The sequence below is a fragment of the Oncorhynchus mykiss genome, chromosome 25 (genome assembly GCF_057628025.1).
Source record: "Oncorhynchus mykiss isolate SJ-2025 chromosome 25, ASM5762802v1, whole genome shotgun sequence".
NCBI classification, from domain to species: Eukaryota; Metazoa; Chordata; class Actinopteri; order Salmoniformes; family Salmonidae; genus Oncorhynchus; species Oncorhynchus mykiss.
This window is the reverse complement of record NC_143046.1, coordinates 31,523,785-31,546,119: the sequence shown is the minus strand read 5'-3', so window position 1 is coordinate 31,546,119 and position 22,335 is coordinate 31,523,785. Positions and strand designations below refer to the sequence as shown.

General features: G+C 43.9%; 1 protein-coding gene across 3 annotated transcripts; it reads right to left on the bottom strand.

Annotated features, from left to right (window-relative positions):
• Positions 1 to 33: 33 nt before the first annotated feature.
• LOC110505010 (uncharacterized) lies at positions 34 to 21,679 on the bottom strand. 3 transcript variants are annotated; one of them, XM_036970501.2, is made up of 8 exons: positions 21,108 to 21,679; positions 17,726 to 17,826; positions 16,982 to 17,087; positions 11,632 to 11,652; positions 8,885 to 9,289; positions 5,162 to 6,481; positions 4,827 to 4,875; positions 34 to 4,597 (listed from the first exon to the last, which is right to left on the bottom strand). In XM_036970501.2, the coding sequence occupies exons 1-7, from the start codon at positions 21,181 to 21,183 to the stop codon at positions 4,856 to 4,858; spliced, it is 2,049 nt and encodes a 682-aa protein (XP_036826396.2). In that variant the 5' UTR covers positions 21,184 to 21,679; the 3' UTR covers positions 34 to 4,597; positions 4,827 to 4,855. The 3 variants fall into 3 exon arrangements, with proteins under 3 accessions (XP_036826396.2, XP_036826395.2, XP_090075778.1); XM_036970500.2 differs by having other exon boundaries at positions 5,169 to 6,481; XM_090219652.1 differs by lacking the exon at positions 11,632 to 11,652 and having other exon boundaries at positions 5,169 to 6,481.
• Positions 21,680 to 22,335: the final 656 nt, after the last annotated feature.

Here is a 22,335-nt window from a genome sequence, read left to right as displayed (position 1 = left end):
ACACAAAAAATAAAGCAACAGACAACCGAAATATTCCTTTTTGATTCCCTCTTTATTTCAGAAAAACAGCAATGTAGTTTCACAGTCACAGTTTCTGGCCCATGCTAGGCCATTGCACAGTGGCAAGCCATCCACTCACATGACAGAACAAGCCACTATATACAGTACCAGTCAGAAGTTTGGACTCATACTCATTCAAGGGTTTTTCTTTATTTTTACTATTTCCTACATTGTAGAATAATAGTGAAGACATCAAATATGAAATAACACATATGGAGTCATGTAGTAAACAAGAAAGTGTTAAACAAATCAAAATATATTTTATATTTGAGATTCTTCAAAGTAGCCACCCTTTGCCTTGATGACAGCTCCGCACACGCTTGGCATTCTCTCGATCAGCTTCATGAGGTAGTCACCTGGAAATGCTTTTCCAACAGTCTTGAAGGAGTTCCCAAATGTGCTGACCACTTGTTGGCTGGTTATCCTTCACTCTGCAGTCCAACTCCTCCCAAACCATTTCAATTGGGTTGAGGTTGGGTGATTGTGGAGGTCAGGTCATCTGATGCAGCACTCCATCACTCTCCTTCTTGGTCAAATATCCCTTACACAGTCTGGAGGTGTGTTGGGTCATTGTCCTGTTGAAAAACAAATGATAGTCCCACTCAGCGCAAACCAGATGGGATGGCGTATCACTGCAGAATGCTGTGGTAGCCATGCTGGGTAAGTGTGCCTTGAATTCTAAATAAATCACAGTTTCACCAGCAAAGCACCCCCACACTTCGTCATCCATGCTTCGCAGTGGGAACCACACATGTGGAGATCATTCGTTCACCTACTCTGCATCTCACAAAGACATGGCAGTAGGAACCAAAAATCTAACATTTGGACTCATCAGACCAAGGGACAGATTTCCACCGGTCTAATGAAGGCCTGATTCACGCAGTATCCTCTGAACAGTTGATGTTGACATGTGTCTGTTACTTGAACTCTGTGAAGCAGAGCTGCCATTTCATTTTATTTGGACTGCCATTTCTGGGGTGCAGATAAGTGCCGATTTCTGAGGAAGGTAAATTACTTATCCTCTGCAGCAGAGGTAACTCTGGGTCTTCCTTTCCTGTGGCGGTCCTCATGAGAGCCAGTTTCACCATAGCACTTGATGGTTTTTGTGACTGCACCTGAAGAAACTTTCAAAGTCCTTGACATTTTACGAATTGACAGACCTTCATGTCTTAAAGTAATGATGGACTGTCATTTATTTTTGCTTATTTTAGCTGTTCTTTCTATAATGTGGACTTGGTCTTTTACCAAATAGTGCTATCTTCTGTATACCTATCCTACCTTGTCACAACACAACTGATTGGCTCAAATGCATTAAGGAAAGAAAATCCACAAATTAACTTTAACAAGGCACACCTGTTAATTGAAATGCATTCCAGGTGACTACCTCATGAAGCTGGTTGAGAGAATGCCAAGAGTGTGCAAAGCTGTCAAGGCAAAGGGTGGCTACTTTGAAGATTCTCAAATATAAAATATTTTGATTTGTTTAACACTTTTTTGGTTACTACATGATTCCATTGTTTTATTTCACAGTTGATGTCTTCTATTACTATTATCCTACAATGTAAAAAAAAAAGTACAAATAAAGAAAAACTCTGGAATGAGTAGGTGTGTCCAAACTTTTGACTGGTACCATATATATCCCATACAAAAAGTGCCTGCAAACATTAGGACAGACAAATTGAATTATCCCACTCCTTAATTAGGAATAAGCTTACATTCACTTATCAATGGTCTCAGTCTCTTTTCAAATATGCCTAAACATAGCAAGAACTCCAATATATAAAGTGAGGGAAGGAAAGTGAGAAGAACTAGTTCTACAACAAATCTGTAGAGTACAGTGAGAGCCTTGTATTGGCCTACCGATTATTTTAACTGGTTTTGACAGAGTTGAACATGTATTCATGAATCTAACACAAACTAATAAGTCATATCATTTGAAAAGCAGACAAAACCATATCAACACACTTTACTGAGCCATTGAATTAACTTATGCAACCACACAAGCCTGACTTGAGTAAAAATGCAACTTTCATATGATAACAACACACGACTGTTTATACCGGACTCGGAAACCATATTATACACTCAAACAAATGGCTTTTTTCTATTTCAGATACAGCTTCACAAATGGATTGTCTATCCAACAGCTGCGTATTCTATAGCCATGGTGTGGAAACAGAGAGAACAACTCTACAACAGAGGGCGTGGGAGAAAGTAAAGAGACAAAAATGTCTGCCTTGTGAAATATTGCTGAATAGCGATATCATGAAATATGCTAGTCTAGCTTAAGCGACATCACTGAATGTAAAAACCTGACCGACTCTCATCATGCTCATTTCCCAAAAAATAATCCCATGTCTGTCTTGCAACTGAGAAAGTTGGTTCAACTTTAATACTCCGACTGCATTAATAAAAGGTCTGTGGATCACCAGCTGGGGGAAAAGAGGAGGAATGCCGAGGTAGTCTACCGTGTCTCGTCTCCCAAAAACAAGCCAGTGACTCAGAAATAGAGAGTCTCCGATCACTATGTCTTTGAGAGTTAAATACTTATGTTCACATTGGAATCGGCTCAACGAGGAAAAACCTGAGGATAGTTAAAGAATGCTGGTCACACCAAAACCCCGCCTTGTCCTGCCCAGTCCTGAAGCAATTAGTGGTTGACTTTTGGTGGCTAAGCATCAGATGTAGTATTGCATTGGATGATGATGAATCAAGAAACACCATTGGAGTGAATCTAGTGTGAAGTTTCTTAGGTGAAGTAAACTAGGGCATGGGGAGGATAGTCAAGGGCATGACCACGGTGCAAATTACAGGGGAGCTCCCCTATAAGGAGAAAATAATGATAATTTGAGTATTGGTGATGTAGTCTATTGTTATTTTACCCTATTGAAGTTGATATTCGATCAGATGTATTTATCTGAAGCCTGTATGTGTTCATGTGTAAGTCTACCGGTGTTCAAAGTTAATTGTGATTAACATTGTAGTCTAGTAGGTTGACCCTTTGTGTTAGGGTGACCATATGTCCCGTTTTTTCACAGGACAGTCCTGTTTTTCAGCCACCTTTCAGGTGTCCTGACTTAGTCACAAAACATTTAAATTTCTTCCGTTTTTCTAGTGGTGTAAAGTAAAAATACTTTAAAGACCTACTTAAGTATATTTTTTGTACTTTATACACCATACATTTTCCCTGACTCCCAAAAGTACATGTTTCATTTTGAATGCTTAGGGCAGGAAAATGGTCCAATTCAAGCACTTATCAAAAGAACATCTCTGGTCATCCCTACTGCCTCAGATCTGGTGGACTCACTAAACACAAATGCTTTGTTTGTAAATTATGTCGGTGTTAGAGTGTGCTCTTGGCTATCCATAATATTTATTATATTTTATTTAAATTGTGGAGGGTTTGGCCCGGCTGGGATGTCTTTGTCCCATCGTGCTCTAGCAAGTCCTTGTGGCGGGCCGGGCGCCTGCAAGCTGACTTTCGCCACCAGTTGTTTCCTCCGACACATTGGTGTGGCTGGCTTTTGGGTTAAGCGAGCAGTGTATCAAGAAGCAGTGCGGCTTGGCAGGTTCTTGTTTCAGAGGACGCATGGCTCTCGACCTTTGCCTCTCCCGAGTCCGCACGGGAGTTGCAGCGATGGGAAAGACTGTAACTACCAATTGGATATCATGAAAATGGTGTTGTCTGATTTGCTTAATAAGGAATTTGAAATTATTTATACTTTTACTTTTGATACGTTTTAGCAATTATATTTGATACTTAAATATTTTTAAAACCTTTAATACATTTTTTTACTCAAGTAGTATTTTACTGGGTGACTTTCACTTTAACTTGAGTCATTTTCTATTAAGGCATCTTTACTTTTACTCAAGTATGAAAATGTAGTACTTTTTCCACCACTGCGTATTTCAATTTAGAGTTCCCATTCATTTGATCAGAATTGACATTGATTGCATTCCAACCCGACAAAATGTAGGGTATAGGCTAGCGAGCCAATGTGTCATATCGTCAACCAATCACATTGGGTCAAATTCTGCCGGGCCCAGTTCCAGCGAGCTTCTAATGGAGAGCTACAAAAGTAAGTTAATATATAACTATTTCAGTCCAATAGTTAGTCTAAGGTATTTTGGCAAACTTGTGTAACTTTGGCAAACAGTTACATTCTCCTGACGTCAACCAGGAATATTTCCATGGCCAAATATTCCCAGATTATTATAATTTAGCTTGCCCGCCCGGTGTGACAGAGTGGGGACTTTTTTGGGGGGAGGGGAATTTTTGGGGGATGTTGTACATCTAGAAAAACATACCAGATCATGTATTTTTCCATAAAGCAGGCATTATCTGAATATATACACAGATAATTCCCTAGACCAAGACGGGAAGACAAGTTTTATACTACAGATCAATATTCAATATCAAAGGGTCAAAGGTCAAAGTGTGTGGAGGGGTCAATGAAAGGGGGGTTGGGGAAGGCACATCCCCTCTTCTCCCTCAGGGTAGAGAAACTGTATATCATCCAGGGGCTCCAAGTGCTTACTGTGACAAATAGAAAGAAGAAGAAAACATTTGACATAAATACACAGTGTATCAAGACTGGTGCATGACAGACAAAAGTTACACAAGTAAGTAGGCATCTATTCACCAGCAAAAAAAAACCTTACAGGTTCAGGTTAGACTCCGTTACACTACACCCACAAAGGAAAATGTTGCTTCCTAATATCTTAGAGAAGTGACTACAGGAGGCGACTGTAGTAAAGCTCTGTACCTGTCAGGTGGTTCTACTGCATCTGCATCCTAAGCAGCCGTCGCTTGCCCTGAAGACAGACGGTGAGATCACGTTAGATCACAATACTATGACTAGCACTGAAGTGACAGTATCCTATTAACCTAGATTTCTAAATGTGAGATACAACTCCCAGTACTGCCGCCACGGCTGTTGCATCATCATCATTCGTGATTTTGTCATTGAAAATGATCTATTTGAACAAAATATACAACACTCTGTGCATTTATAGACAGTGTTAGTCCTATTTTTCATTTACTATTCCAACTAATCAAACATTCTATTGATCAGTTGCATGCTGTTAGTTGTCAAATTACCTTTTACCTCAGCAGCAGGGGCCTCATCATCGTCTGGGATGATCCTGCCGGTCATGGGGCCGACCCCCAGGACTTTGGGCCTCTTATCAGTCTTGGCTGCTCCCTCCAGCACCACTACAATGTACTCCTTCTTGGGCGCCTCCACAGGTGCCACCACCACAACTGGGGCAGCCTCCACTGCAGCTGGGGTCTCTTCCATCGCAGCGTCTTCTACGGGTGGGGCAGCTGGGGCCTCCTCCACTGCAGCCTCCTCCACCTCAGGTGGGGTCTCTTCTATGGTTAGGGCCTCTTCTACGGGTGTGGCCTCAAGTGGGGCAGCTGGGGCCTCCTCCACTGTAGCCTCCTCCACTGCAGCTGGGGCCTCCTCCACTGTAGCCTCCTCCACTGCAGCTGGGGCCTCCTCCACTGCAGCCTCCTCCACCTCAGGTGGGGTCTCTTCTATGGTTAGGGCCTCTTCTACGGGTGTGGCCTCAAGTGGGGCAGCTGGGGCCTCCTCCACTGTAGCCTCCTCCACTGCAGCTGGGGCCTCCTTCACTGCAGCCTCTTCAATGAGTTCAGCCTCAAGTGGGGCAGCCGGGGCCTCTTCCACTGCAGCCGGGGCCTCTTCCACTGCAGCCGGGGCCTCTTCCACTGCAGCCGGGGCCGCCTCCACTGCAGCCGGGACCGCCTTCACTGCAGCCGGGGCCGCCTCCACTGCAGCCGGGGCCGCCTCCACTGCAGCCGGGGCCGCCTCCACTGCAGCCGGGGCCGCCTCCACTGCAGCCGGGGCCTCTTCTACAGGTGCAGCCTCAAGTTGAGCAGCTGTTGCCTCCTCCACTGCAGCTGGGGCCTCCTCCACTGCAGCTGGGGCCTCCTCCACTGCAGCTGGGGCCTCCTCCACTGCAGCTGGGGCCTCCTCCACTGCAGCCGGGGCCTCCTCCACTGCAGCCGGGGCCTCCTCCACTGCAGCCGGGGCCTCCTCCACTGCAGCCGGGGCCGCCTCCACTGCAGCCGGGGCCTCTTCTACAGGTGCAGCCTCAAGTTGAGCAGCTGTTGCCTCCTCCACTGCAGCTGGGGCCTCCTCCACTGCAGCTGGGGCCTCCTCCACTGCAGCTGGGGCCTCCTCCACTGCAGCTGGGGCCTCCTCCACTGCAGCTGGGGCCTCCTCCACTGCAGCTGGGGCCTCCTCCACTGCAGCTGGGGCCTCCTCCACTGCAGCTGGGGACTCCACTGGGGCGGCCTCCTCGACTTCTTCTACAATAGGCACAACCACTTCTTTGACCACTTCAGCGACTGTCGTCACCTCCAAAGCAGAGGCTGCTGCCAGAATGACTGGTTCCACTGCAAGACAGAACCCAGCCCCCAAACATCACTCACACTCATGTTACAAAAAGACTGACTCACAATTTATCTCCAACTCAAATCAACATAGCACATATGCACCCAGTGTGACAGAAGAAAGGAGATCCAGGAAAACAGAGTGAGTTAGACATGCCAACGTGAACATTGTAGAAGTCTGTGCACAATTCCCAAGAGATGGTGAAAGACGCATTCTTGTTTAAATAGTACAGTTTGACCAAAACCCTTACGGTCTCAGCCCACTGTGTGGGTTAGGGAGAATGAATGATGGGTGAATGATGCAAAGCAGAAATGCATTGGACCAATGCAGACTGTCAGGCTATGGCAAGAATGTACCCGCCAGAGCATTGAGTGACCGCAAAATAATGGGTGGTTTCGAGAGAGTTAGGATGGAGCCTACTGTTGCAGAACTTCAACATACAGGGTAGCAGTGGCATGGGTGTAGATGGCATCGAAATAAAGGTGCGGTGACAGGAGAAGCATTGAATGGAAGAGGGCACAGGAAGCAGTAGAAGTAATGAAGGAACAGTGTGTGGAATAGCAGTTAACTGTACATGACCATTCCCCATATGGTGCACGTATGCAACACAACATGCCTTTTAAGTGTGAAGAAGTCATTTCTAATGTGAATAGAAGACATTCCAAAATAAGTCATCAGAACATACAGCAAAGACAGTACTTTTGCATGTTGTCCACCATCCTTCATAAAAATTTAAAAAAAAGAGGCCACCTCAAATAAAATAACATGCCTTCCTGACAAATATCACAAAGGAACACACACCAAATGGGATAATGGTTTGATTTCAAACATTTGTCTTGAACTAGGGAGCTTTTCTGATATGTGTCCTGGGCTAAAGTAAATTGTTTGTTGACTCGTGGGGTAACAGTGCAGAGGTGAATGAACTCTAGTGTCAGTGTGGTGGATTTATCCCTAGGTTCTTCATGGTACAACCCGCATAATATTAGATCGGAAGTGTATTGTCTTGTCATTTGTCCTCGTGATGGAAACCATTGCTGCTTTGGAAAGACATTGCAGGACACCCGAAAACCCTCAAGCATAGCGTATTAGCACAAGCAAACCAAACCCAGACAAACTCAACACGGGAGGGGATCTTTCCAGTCATTTTATTGTATGGCTCGATGAATTCCCTGAATCACTTACACGACGACTCACTACGTTAGCTGGTTAAAAAAAAAGAGCAAATCTGAATGACCACACATGGTTGATTTCCTCACATTTGAACCTTGCGAGGTCATTCCCTCCAAGTTCCACTTTTACAGTTAAGAATGAAAACACACGGCAACCGTTTGTTTTGTTACAGCTACAGAGCTCGCACAGGTTTCAGCGTTGTCTGTGCGAGCAGAAGCCATCACGCGGCTACAGCGGGTTTAGTTAAACAAAGTTAAAGTTACATCGGCATGTACCAACTCTGTGATATCTGGCTTATTAAGAGGCTTAGAAATGTACAGTTATCCATGTAATATCTCCGCAAAAAAGCCTGAGTATTAGTGGTTGGTTGGCCGTGGACTGGTCTTACACATTACAAAACAAAATAAGATAATCAAATGGCGCATTTGAGGTGTTTCCCTGTTTGTGTTTGCATGCGGCATCGGGCCTCTGAGGGAAGGCAGGGGAGAGGTTAAAGGGCATTGATACGTGGGGTCAGTGGAGCTTTGTAAACAGTGTTTGAGAGGGAGAGAGGGAAGGGGTGAATAAAGGTAGTTTGGAGGGGGAAAGGGGAAATAAGCAGGTTTTTCGTCACATTTCACTATTGGGGGGAGGGGGCACAGTGATTTGCACTATTGTGTATTTCCATCCTTACTGTGATATGAGGTTGAGATGGATGACATCACTTCCACTTTCTAAAAAGGTCTCACAGCGGTGATCTGCTGTTCTGGCTGAATTCACTTGTAAAAGCTGTTTCAGCACTTTTACCATCTGCTGGACTCACAACAAATATACTGTACATAGTCAGGAGATTTTGAAATACAGAAAATCAAACCCCACACAAAAACCTTGAAGCTTCTGTCTTCTAGCTTTAAACACTTTCACTTACAAAACCAGCCATACCATTATTTACTCTCTGCCCTCTAAGTAAACTCTAATAAACTAGTAAATAAAGTGTTCTCTTCGAGAGAATAACCTTCACGGCAGAGGAGTCTAGCTCTACAGTGGTTTTAGAACCAGGTGAGATCAGTGTTAGACGCTGTAGTGGTACTCTATGGTGTAGGAACAGTGTACACATAACCTCCCTGTTGTTGCTGGCCTAACAGAGTGAGTGGTCGGGCTGGTGGTGAAGGACAGCGTGTGCCTCCCTGTGGTGTGTGTGCGTTACTCAGCAGCAACAGCAGCCTTTGGGACTGCCTTTTCCTCTGGGCCCGTACCGTTGATCTCCTCCTCCGGCTCTTCCACGGCAACTGCCTCCTCAGCAGCCTCTTCCACGGCCACTTCCTCTGCTGCTGCCTCCACTTCATTTGCCACCTCGATGACCTCTTCTGCGACCTCAGCAACAGCCTCTGCAATCTCCTCCACCACAGTCTCCGCTTCCACTGGTGCCACCTCTGCCTCTACTGCCGCTGCCTCCACAGCAGGTTCTTCAGAGACTGCCTCGGCCGCTGCTTCTGCCTCGACTGAGGCCTCTTCCGCGGGTTCTGCTCCGTTTTCCGCCGCAACAGCCTCCTCAACTGCAGCCTCCTCTCCAGCCTCCTCTGCTGCTGCCTCCTCCTCTCCTCCCTCCTCAGCCGCCTCCTCTGCTTCCTCCTCTCCTCCCCAGGCTGCTGCTTCCTCACCTGAAATAAATTTTAAAAAGAGAGAGAGAGAGACAGAAAAATATATGAATCAGTAAAGATGGCATGGGCCTTTGAAACACTGCCTGAGTAAGCTTTACAACACGAAATAAGTAAGAGTATATAAGAGTATTCGCAGGGCATGTGAATTACACTACTCACGCCTACATAACACTAGCCTATAATATAACAGAATATTCCGATAGAAGTAGTACTTTATGTTTTTATCTTAAATCATATTTACATTCTTTACTTATCATTTAGCTGCCGTGTACACAACCACACACTGAAACAATCACACAACGCATCACACACGCCCATGCCACTCATCTTACCACACCTCCGGCTCATACCACACTCCACAGAAGAGAATTCACTCCACTACAGAAGAGAATTCACTGCAGAACCACATGCAAAGCCCAACGAGACAAGAGAGAAAAAGAGGGGAGAAAGGGAGAAAAACAACAAAAGGAGAGGAGCAAAATGAAAGTAACATAGGGGAGGTATACAGGATCAGGGGTTAGAGGTCAGAGGGTGGACTAAGGAGTGAGGGGATAAAGATGGTGAATCTTACCATCCCATCAAAGCAACCAATACCTGGAAATTCCAACATTAACAGAAAAGCCAGATGATTTGTGTGCATTTAATTTTAAATTGAGCCAGTCTGTCTGTTTACACATTTATCCATCAACACGATTCCATCCTGGAAGACGCCACAAAAACAGTTCATCAAATAAATACAAAATTGGGGCAATACATAGAACGAAGTGTCCAGAGGAAAAACGTTCAGAAACAGACAGAAGTTGAATGTATGGGACGTAAGCAGGACTTGTTCGGTCATACAGGAGAAGGAGGAAAGTAGGAGATTTCCCCCTTTTCAGATTCATCCAAAGAGTCCAGCAGGCTATAAAGTCCCCTGACGTATAGCCAATTTAGTTTTACACTGAAAAGAGTAAAAATAGGAGAGCGTTAGCGCAAAAAGGAGGAAGAGAACCTTTAACCCAAAAAAGGACTTAAAATCAGATTACAATTTCACCATTATCAAATAAGCAAATTTAACATCAAAGACTATGATCATCAAATCCCTACAGGCTTATCTCATCAAACTGACTGATAATGCCAACAGTGAATTAGCATTCTGGGTGTAAAAGGGCACTAAGATGACATCACCTGTTTCAGTTTGACGAGTGGCGTCAGTGTGGACATTGAGTTTGATAGGGAATAAAGACTCTTTAATAAAGAGGTACGGGTTTACGAGAGGTTGGGGGGGTTAACGGTGAGAGAAGAGGGTTTGAAGGGTGGGCACGTTTTGGGGTGGATCGTACAGTAGGAAAGGAGTAGTGTCAAGGAGGGGAGCCCCCTGTTCTGATTAACAGGTATTTCAGCCAATAGGATCAGGTTAGGGTCAGACGGGAGAAGCTGGGTAGGGTGGGGCCAGAAAGGAGAGGCTGAGTTTTCTAGTTTCAGAATCACTCCGATAAAAATGTCTATATCAAAGTCATCAACAGGAGTAGGCCATCTAGAGTTTACCATCTAGAGAAACCAAGACATTGTGTACAGGGAACAAACAGTGTGTACAGGGAACAGGTCCTCCCAAATATTACCGTCAACAGAAAGTTTTCCATCAACTACATGCTTTGGGTCCCCTAACAATATTTTTTCTGCCAATGACAGAAAGCTAAGGCATTGGGTTGTGAAACTTCCAAAACTAAGTCCAGAAAATCAGATAAAATGGTATTCTGTCTCAGACCGTTATGCCAGTTCTACTATATGTAAATAGAAAGCATTTAAGGCCAGAAGGTTGGAAGCACTCATTGCTGATAAATTGGCTGAATTTTTTTGCAGATGAGACAAATGGCTCAGGCAGTTATTAACCAGAACAGGAAGATCTCAGAGTGGGCGTAAGAAGCTATGTGATTGGTGCTCTGCAGTGACTAACCAATGAGGATTTAGGAACCCTACAATGATTGGAGACATCACTACTAACTATACTGTAGATTATCATCATGGCATTTCACAGCATTTGGCTCAATCATTGAAATAAAATACATGAAGACTCCACTCATTTCAGAGCCCATGAATCCACTCCTTTTCCCCAACATTGGTCCTCAGAATTCTGTGAAATGCAGTTTTGTGGATGTATCTAGAGAAAAATCTAGGTGTGAGTGCACCAATAGAGAAACATACATTTCAAGGCAATCAGTGAGAGAATAATCAAATCCATGCCAAGGTACCCTTAGTCTAAGACAAAGTTTCATTGGTCATTCAGAAAGAGAGTCATTTAACAGGCTGTGAGTTATTATAAAAATGAAAGACAGCCAGTAGAGCCACACATAGGCACTCACCCTCCTCTTCCTCATCCCTGCCTGAAAACAGACACAGAGAAGCACAGTGTCACAGATTTACAGGGTTTTATATGGATTATATACTGAACAAAAATATAAACGCAACATGTAAAGTGTTGGTCCCATGTGTCATGAGCTGAAATAAAATAATCCAGAAATATATATGCACAAAAAGCTTATTTCTCTCAAATTTGTTTATATCCCTGTTAGTGAGCATTTCTCTTTTGCCAAGATAATCCATCCACTTGACAGGTGTGGCATATCAAGAAGGTGATTAAACAGCATGATCATTACACAGGTGCACCTTGTGCTGGGGACAATAAAAGGCCTTGCTCCCCAGTGGGTGGGCCTACGCCCTCCCAGGCCCACCCATGGCTGCACCCCTGCCCAGCCATGTGAAATCCATAGATTTGGGCCTAATAAATGTATTTCAACTGACTGATTTCCTTATATGAACTGTAACTCAGTGAAATCGTTGAAATTGATGCATGTTGCGTTTATATTTTTGTTCAGTGTAATATAGGCTATGGAGTGTATGGATGAGAGATCTACACAATGATACTGCTGCATGTAAAATCAGCAAAAAAAGAAATGTCCCTTTTTCAGGACCCTGTCTTTCAAAGAAAATTAAAGATAGATAATAAAAATCCAAATAACATCAGAGATCTTCATTGTAAAGGGTTTAAATACTATTTCCCATGCTTCTTCAATGAACCATAAACAATTAATGAACATGCACCTGTGGAACGGTCGTTAAGACACTAACAACTTACAGACAATAGGCAATTAAGGTCACAGTTATGACAACTTACAATACTAAAGAGGCCTTTGTACGGACTCTGAAAAACACCAAAAGAAAGATGCCCAGGATCCCTGCTTATCTGCTTGAACGTGCCGTAGACATGCTGCAAGGAGGCATGAGGACTGCAGATGTGGCCAGGGCAATAAATTGCTATGTCCGTACTGTGAGACGCCTAAGACATCGCTACAGGGAGACAGGACGGACAGCTGATCGTCCTCGCAGTGGCAGACCACGTGTAACAACACCTGCACAGGATCTGTACATCCGAACATCACACCTGCGGGACAGGTACAGGATGGCAACAACAACTCCCGAGTTACACCAGGAACGCACAATCCCTCCATCAGTGCTCAGACTGTCCGCAATGTGCTGAGAGAGGCTGGACTAATGGCTTGTAGGCCTGTTGTAAGGCACGTCCTCACCAGACATCACTGGCAACAGCGTTGCCTATGGGCACAAACCTACCGTCCCTGGACCAGAAAGGACTGACAAAACGTGCTCTTCACTGACGAGTCGCGGTTTTGTCTCACCAGGGGTGATGGTCGGATTCGTGTTTATCGTCGAAGGAATGAGCGTTACACCGAGGCCTGTACTCTGGAGCGGTATCGATTTGGAGGTGGAGGGTCTGGTCTGGGGCGGTGTGTCACAGCATCATAGGACTGAGCTTGTTGTCATTGCAGGCAATCTCAACGCTGTGCATTATAGGGAAGACATCCTCCTCCCTCATGTACCCTTCCTGCAGGCTCATCCTGACATGACCATCCAGCATGACAATGCCACCAGCCATACTGCTCGTTCTGTGCGTGATTTCCTGCAAGACAGGAATGTCAGTGTTCTGCCATGTCCAGCGAAGAGCCCGGATCTCAATCCCATTGAGCACGTCTGGGACCTGTTGGATCGGAGGGTGAGGGCTAGGGCCATTCCCCCCAGAAATGTCCGGGAACTTGCAGGTGCCTTGGTGGAAGACTGGGGTAAAATCTCACAGCAAGACCTGGCAAATCTGGTGCAGTCCATGAGGAGGAGATGCACTGCAGTACTTAATGCAGCTGGTGGCCACACCAGATACTGACTGTTACTTTTGATCCCCCCCTTTGTTCAGGGACACATTATTATATTTATGTTAGTCACATGTCTGTGGAACTTGTTCAGTTTATGTCTCAGTTGTGGAATCTTGTTATGTTCATACAAATATTTACATATGTTAAGTTTGCTGAAAATAAACGCAGTTGACAGTGAGAGGAGTTTTTCTTTTTTTGCTGAGTTTATATGAATGAGGTTGCCGTAGTATATCTGTCTGATCTGTACTCAGTTATGATATTGGCATGGTGTTTTATTGTCCACCACAATGAAATCAGGGAGGGGACTGTGGAATGATGAGTCTTGCCATAGAGATCCGTCATTTACAAAATTACACTGATTGGCCCAAGTCGGGAGCTATAGCAATTAACTGGAATGTGTTTGTCACATGCAATCTCAGTTGGCCCCATGGGGGGGGCGCTGCATCATTCGTGTTGCCTTGTTTATCTTTTCACACGTGTATGAGCGTGCATAGGCGTTTATGGGTGAGATAGCCGTGCGCTTGTGTGATGATATCTGTGTAGTTGAAGTTTAGCGTCACAGTGAAGTCTGCCAAAATAAACATCCATTACAAGTGGACAATAAAAGCTAGTTGTATATCTAATCTCGTGTTTATACAGCACCAGTAGAACGATATGGTCCTCCCCCAGTGTCAATAAATAACCAACTCCCTAGCCACTGTTGGATGACATAATAGCTGCAAGCATAAATAGAATAGTCTTGGACGGGAGAGTGTTTTTGTTAGCAGGAAGTGATTTTGGCAGAGACGAAAAGGAGTGATAGTGGGATACGCAGGTCTCCGACAGCTGCCTGGACACTGAATAGCAAAGACTTTGTTCGGCCAGAGAATGTGAGGGGGGCTGGCCTGCTTGGCTAGAAGTCCATGGTGGTCTGGCCAAAACTACTGACCACTTGTTATTTCCACACACACATTGTTGTGTTCTCCTGTAGATCGGGCTGGGCTGTCCTGACCCGCGGGCTGGCCTGTCTGTGTCAGAGTTAATAATACATCATGACAGGAGACACCCTCAGTGTGTGTGTGTGTCTATTCTAATGAACTCAGCAGGATTTCCACTGCAGAAGGAAGGCTCTCCCAGAGGAGAAAATAGGACACACACACACACACACTGAATAGCCATGCTACGGCTTTAGGCACATGAGCGTGTGTGTGTGGTCCTTCAGTGACATTCCTCGGACATGGTGAAATAAGTCAAGGATTATCCAGGCCTCCTGTCCCACAATCTCTAGCGTGGATCACATCCCTCTTTCTCTCACACACAGACAGGACAGAGCTACTATGCCAACCATGACTCACGAATGGAGGGCTTAGGCCACTGTACTGAGAGGGGGGTTATGGGGTGGGTTGGCAGCTGGTGGGAGTGTAGCAGGTTTCTATTTTTTATGCGCCAATTGAGAATGCATTGCAACAGTGGACAATGAATAGTTACAATTGAAGTCAGAAGTTTACATACACTTAGGTTGGAGTCATTAAAACTTGTTTTTCGACCACTCCACAAATATCTTGTTTACAAACTGTAGTTTCGGTAAGTCGGTTAGGACATCTGCTTTGTGCATGACACAAGTCATTTTTCCGACAATTGTTTACAGACAGATTATTTCACTTATAATTTACTGTATCACAATTCCAGTGGGTCAGAAGGTTACATACACTAAATTGACTATGCCTTTAAACAGCTTGGAAAATTCCAGAAAATGATGTCATGGCTTTAGAAGCTTCTGATAGGCTAATTGACATCATTTGAGTCAATTGGAGGTGTACCTGAGGATGTATTTCAAGGCCTACCTTCAAACTCAGTGACTCTTTGGTTGACATCATGGGAAAATCAAAGGAAATCAGCCAAGACCTCAGAAAACAAATTGTAGACCTCCACAAGTCTGGTTCATCCTTGGGAACAATTTCCATCTGTACAAACAATAGTACGCAAGTATAAACACCATGGGACAATGCAGCCGTCATACCGCTCAGGAAGGAGATGCGTTCTGTCTCCTAGAGATGAACGTACTTTGGTGCGAAAAGTGCAAATCAATCCCAGAACAACAGCAAAGGACCTTGTGAAGATGCTGGAGGAAACAGGTACAAAAGTATCTATATACAAAGTAAAATGAGTCCTATATCGACGTAACCTGAAAGGCCTCTCAGCAAGGAAGAAGTCACTGCTCCAAAACCGCCATAAAAAAGCCCGACTACGGTTTGCAATTGCACATGGGGACAAAGATCATACTTTTTGGAGAAATAAAAATAGAACTGTTTGCCCATAATGACCATCGTTATGTTTGGAGGATAAAGGGGGAGGCTTGCAAGCCGAAGAACACCATCCCAACCATGAAGCACGGAGGTGGCAGCATCATGTTGTGGGGGTGCTTTGCTGCAGGAGGGACTGGTGCACTTCACAAAATAGATGGCGTCATGTGGAATGAAAATTATGTGGATATATTGAAGCAACATCTCAAGACATCAGTCAGGAAGTTAAAGCTTGGTCACAAATGGATCTTCCAAATGGACAATGACCCCAAGCATACTTCCAAAGTTGTGGAAAATGGCTTAAGGACAACAAAGTCAAGGTATTGGAGTGGCCATCACAAAGCCCTGACCACATCCTATAGAACATTTATGGGCAGAACTGAAAAAAGCGTGTGCAAGCAAGGAGGCCTAAAAACCTGACTCAGTTACACCAGCTCTGTCAGGAGGAATGGGCCAAAATTCACCCAACTTATTGTGGGAAGCTTGTGGAAGGCTCCCCGAAACGTTTGGTCCAAGTTAAACAATTTAAAGGCAATGCTAACAAATACTAAATGAGTGTATGCAAACTTCTGACCCATTGAGAATGTGATGAAAGAAATCAAATCTGAAAGAAATCTTTCTCTACTATTACTCTGACATTTAACATTCTTAAAATAAAGTAGTGATCCTAACTGACCTAAGACTGGGAATTTTTACTTGGATTAAATGTCAGGAATTGTGAAAAACTGAGTTTAAATGTATTTGGCTAAGGTGTATGTAAACTTCCGACTCCAACTGTATTTACAGTGAGTGTGTCACAGTCCTTAGTGTCAGGACCAAACCCAAACCGTGTCTTATTCAACAACCTGTCATGACATGATGGGTTAGTTGAGATTGGGAGGTAAAATTGTGGGTGAGATTGTGAGGTAAGATGGTGGGTGAGGTTGTGCGGTAAGATGGTAGGTGAAGTTGTGAGGTAAGATGGTGGGTGAAGTTGTGCGGTAAGACGGTGGGTGAGGTTGTGCGGTAAGACGGTGGGTGAGGTTGTGCGGTAAGACAGTGGGTGAGGTTATGCGGTAAGACGGTGGGTGAGGTTATGCGGTAAGACGGTGGGTGAGGTTGTGCGGTAAGACGATGGGTGAGGTTGTGCGGTAAGACGATGGGTGAGGTTGTGCGGTAAGATGGTGGTTGAGGTTATGCAGTAAGATGGTGGGTGAGCTGAGACTGACTCTTGGGAGGCCATGGTTTGGGCGACCACACAGTTTTGGGACGAGCGTTGATATCCGCTACACGGTCATTGAATCTGGCGTGGTCTGTAGTCACAGTGCTGTATGTCTGTTGGAAGAAACACAAAGAACATTTTAAACGCTCAAAATAGTAATATCTTCACCTCTACCAGAGAAATCTATAAAATTATTTTGGAGGGCAACTTTAGCCATGTTGACCCAGTCCGGCTGCGACCGGGAGACCCATCGGGCAGCGCACAATTGGCGCAGCGTCGCCCGGGTTAGGCGAGGGTTTTGCCAGCAGGGATGTCCTTGTCCCATCGCGCACTAGTGACTCCTGTGGCGGGCGCAGCGCAGCGCACGCTGACACAGTCACCAGGTGCACAGTGTTTCCTCCGACACATTGGTGCGGCTGGCTTCCGGGTTAAGTGACTGCGGCTTGGTTGTGTTTCGGAGGACGCACGGGTCTTGACCTTCGCCTCTCCTGAGTCCGTACAGGAGTTGCAGCGATGAGACAAGACAGTAACTACCAATTGGATACCATGAAATTGGGGAGAAAAACAATACATTTTTTTTAAAAGACCTAAAATAATAATAATAACTTTAGCCATGTCACATAATAAAACAGAGCACATTCTAGAGTTGTAAAGGTTTATGAAATCAGCCAGTCTGGTATTATAGTTTATCTCTAAACTACGTCATCTGAACTCAGACAGATCAAATTAAAATGGCCAGGCGTAGACTCACGTATGCGATGGCTCCAGCGAAGGCCCCGCCACACAGCAGGGCGTAGACGATGTTATCACCAGTACCACCGGGGACTGATGACATTTGTCGTCGTGGCAACACTACAAAAAAAAAAAAAAAAAAGGTCATAGCACAACTCACCCGGCCTTCAGAGTGGTCATCAGTGAGAAGGAAACATGGTAGATGCAAACAGGAAATTCGACATTTGATCTTGATCCCACCCTATAACCCTGACTCCCTATTAGATTGACGTAGACCTAATGCATCAAAACAATCCTCAGAAAGAGCGAGACAGAAGCGTGAGGACAGAGGCTTTGTTGAAGCACAATCCCTGGCTGTTTATTGGATTGGGTGGAATGCGTTTAGGTGTCCAGGAATGTGCCTGTCAGAGCTCATTTGCCTCCAACTGAAATAGACTTCAGTGATCCTCTGGTAGACCTTCAACCAGAGTAACACTGGGCAGCTTTTTTAAATAGTCTATTGTAAAATAAAAGAAAGTCAAATACAAATTGAATCAAATTCTACTTAAAGTAATTTTCCTAGCAATAGCAACATTCAAAAGCAGGTGAAATGACCCACCACTAATATTCAAGTTTTTTTTGTGTTTTTTTTTAAACACTCTCTCCAGACGCATATTTTTTTGATGATACTCCGCACAAGGTGGTGTTGTGTCATTTGACGTAGTTCTTTCACTTTGATTGTGTTTTGCCTGAGTGCCATTACATCAGCAGGAGAACACTGCAGCCAGGCACTTTGTTTACAACTTCAAGACTTCGGCCATAGTCACAGATTCCTGCTAATGCTGTTGTAGGTTTGTGCCATGCCCTCACTGCAGACAGGCACACAAAGACTAGACATCTTCACAACACACAAAGACGGACACAATCGTACGCACACACTTACCACACAACAAGCATGCAAGTTTAGAACACAGACAGGATTCAAACACACGAAAATTCACGAAGACAGAAATCTACCGTACAGACAGACTGTCACAGAAACGGACTTCCGGCTTTGCCACAGTACAAATAAATCTGTCAAGTAGCTACAGTGGAGAAAACTACCACGAATCACAATTGTCCAGTTTCACTTGTACAGTAAACAAGCAGTCTAAACTAACAGGAGAGCCTGCATGCCTTTCACAATCCGTGTGCAAAGTGGGGGACCAGTTATTTTAGGCCCAAATAAAGTTGACAATTTAATGGGGGAAAAGGCAATAGGATTTTATTTTAGACATAACTAGTCCCCGTTGGTGTCAATTTCCTCTTGATCCTGATAATTAGGAAATAACAGTGTCGCTGATTATAAATGGGTTCTAACTACATAGTACGTGAGTTTCTCCATTCAAAACATCAACATAGGGATTGTCACTGTACCCTGTTATTTATACCAACTAATCTGTTAAACCATCACAGGAGTTGCAGGGTTAAAGTGGTGTGGGATTGAGAGAGTATGAGGGGTTGTGGGTCATAAGATTAAACTATGATACTCTGTGTGCCTAAGTACTGGTCAAGGGAGGAGAGTGGGCAGGGAGGGCCCCACTGCCATGAGAAGAGGCCCCTTATTGCATGTAGATGTAGAAATGTATAAAAAAAAAAAATTATAACTAACCCAAAATAGACCACAGCCTGTTGTTTCCAAAGGGAGCAAATGGATAATAGTGGGCAGAACAAGCAAGGGGGTGGGGCAGAGCCAAGCATGAGCTAGCGAGATCCTATTGGCATGTTCTAGTATGTATCTGTATATTTCTGTTAGGGAACTGAAGTGTGTGTGTGTAATAACTAAATTCACCCTTGCAATCTTAAACATCGCACTTAAAAAAAAAAACTTTGGCAAAGGGTAAAGTCTCCATAACTTAATCCACCTTGGTTTGTAACAGATTCTAGTTTTGGGAACAGACAACTATTGAGATCAAATGTTTCATCGGTAAGAAAATTAACAGAACGTCGGCCAAAATACATCTTGCTCCATCTTCTCCCACTCCCGGCCACTGGGCTTCATCTCATCACTAATTTGGTGGTAAATAGAAATGGCAACCGGATGCTTCATTGTTACACATCCGATGAAACATCTGGCTCATTGTTCCATCTGTGGTTGTATACTGCACAGACGCAAATCAGGGGCCGGTGTTGTTGCGTAATCTCATAAGAGGCCACCAATGGTGTCTGACAGCAGGACACCGGACAAGCTCGACTTTGAGTGTGTGTGTCAATGGAGAGAACGCTGTGCCAAAAGCTCACGGCACGTCATGTTACTATCGTTGCCTAGCCCTTGGGCATTTGTCTAAGAGCAGTAAAACCACGTTCTACAGGGGCTACAGCAAATTACGAGCAATACCATGTAAGCAAAAAGTGTGGACATTCTACTAAAATGTGAAGGCACATAGTGTAAGGTAAAGCTTTTGACAATTTAATAAAGGTCCAAATATTAAAATGGACCTTCTCAGAAACTGACGTTATGTCAGCCTAAATATATGTGTGAGTACAGCATATGGTTGCCTGAACTACTGAACTATGCCCATGGTAAATATTTAAAATTAATGCTGACTCCGGCTTTGAAACACTGATTAGGTCAACCATTTTTTTGTTCAGAGAATGCAAATTCATTGGTGCGCGCTCCCGTGGAGGCAGCTGTATGGCGAGAAACGCGTGCCTCTGTCCGCAGTCTATTCATTGAGACCATGATCACACCATGTGAGCAAAAGCATGAACCCTATTTCTATGCCATCTTTGACATAATGAAGGTCACATATTATTAGTGTTTAAAACCACAGACGTTATGTAACGAGCTTCAATTAATTGATACATTCCCTTTCAAATTGCGTGTTTCGTAACTGGTTAAAATGGATCATGTGAACACCTAGGCCGTGCAATCGCCCTTAATACGAAGTGACAAGCTGCCATAATCTAATGATTGGAGAGGATTTCAACGATTTATTGGCACAGTAGGCCATCGCTGAGTCTGTATAGTAACGCCGAATTCATTTCGGAACAAAATTGTTAGGATACTTTGAGCATGAGATTACTTGAACATGGAGAAAACAGGACTTTCCCTTTAAAATGTAGCAATGCTCCAATAAAATGATACATAAATACAATGAAAAGATTCAGAGCATCATTGGTCAACATTCCAATTGACCTTCACTTCCCTTGTCCTGTAACACCGGTGCCATCTTTCAAATGTGGGATGCGACTGTTTCAAAAGCCAAAACACACGAGAACAAAATGTTCTCTTCTGAAATGCACGCATATTCCTCTGCCCGTAGCTTATCCTACAGAGGAATGAAAAACCAACAGGCATACACATTTGCCATCTTGTATCATGTACAAATGTAATGTAATTAGATCTCTCCATATTTTGAACCCATCATGTAAATACTCACCATCTCTAGATAACTGTTGGGCTACCTTCCTTGCCAAAGGCCCATATCTTTGCCAAGCCGCTCTGCAGAGAAACATCGCCGCTCGCTATCCAAAAACTACGGTAGGAATGCAGCGTGTGCCGGAGCAAGGGAGGGCAGAATGAATGGCGTAAGCTGGTCGTGTGTGAGAGGAGCGAAGGAGAGCCCTATCTAGCTTGCGCTCAGCGCTGGATGTGTGTCTTCTCAAAAGGTTCTTCACCTCCCCCTTTTCTCACGCACAAGGGAAACGGTCAAACGTCAAGCACGTGGAACCTAAACATAAACATAGATTTTGTTTTATCGGTGTGTCTTTCATTTTTGGGATGTCTTTCTTGTACATTTGTTATGAGTGCATCCATTTTACGAGTTCAGTGTACGCACCCAAACCCCTTAGTCGATTGACACATCGCTAAATCAACCTAAGTAACATAATTTTAAAACCCCCGATCAAAATCCGTCAATTTCAAATAGAGATACCGTATCTGACTGGACGGAAATTGATTCAGAGGAGCAGGAGGAGGCAAGCCTGATAAGGTCTCACCCCATTCCTGTACAAAGGACAGCCTTTTAACAAAGTTACTTTTTTAACATGTTTTTCATGTCTTAAAAATGTTTTACTTTTGTTAAAGAATTTATACACATTTTAAATGGCTTTTACAGAATTGGATGTTTTACATAAAACATATTTTTTTATTTATGGTTGTTTTTATTGGTTTTAACATGTAATTTTTAACAAACTTAATTGTAATATTCAAATGCTGTTTTTATGCTTTTATGCTGTTTTTATGTGTAAAAAATGTGGTACATAATATGTTTTAGCTGTTTTAAAGGAAATGCGATAATAAAACTTTTCCAAAATAAAAAAATATATGTTTTTTGCATTGGATACGTCTTAATCTTTCGATGTCGTACTTTCATATTGGCGGTGAAAGGCGACAGAACTTGAGCGGTGTTTGTCAAACCATGAGTCATCCCGAAAATGGGTTTTCTCACAAAAACGTCTGTAGCTTTCGAACGGTTTGACCAACAAACTCTTATGACCACTCTATGGAAAGGGGAGACTCTCACAAGTAGTGTCACAGGACTCGTCTGACTTAAAAAAAAAAATCGAAGTATGAAGTAAGATTTCCTTAACTGTCTTATATCTTATAGGACAAAAACTTAAAAACCTTTGATGTATTTTTTTGCCATTTATGAATGTATTATTCAA

What these genes read in the sequence shown, in the direction of transcription:
- LOC110505010 (XM_036970500.2), bottom strand. Translation starts at nt 21,183, where the DNA reads ATGTTTCTCTGCAGAGCGGCTTGGCAAAGATATGGGCCTTTGGCAAGG. An exon ending in CAAACCATGGCCTCCCAAGA is followed by an intron (nt 11,653 to 16,981) that starts GTCAGTCTCAGC and finishes GTCTGTTTTCAG; the next exon opens with GCAGGGATGAGGAAGAGGAG. An exon ending in GCCGGAGGAGGAGATCAACG is followed by an intron (nt 6,482 to 8,884) that starts GTACGGGCCCAG and finishes TCTGTCTTGCAG; the next exon opens with TGGAACCAGTCATTCTGGCA.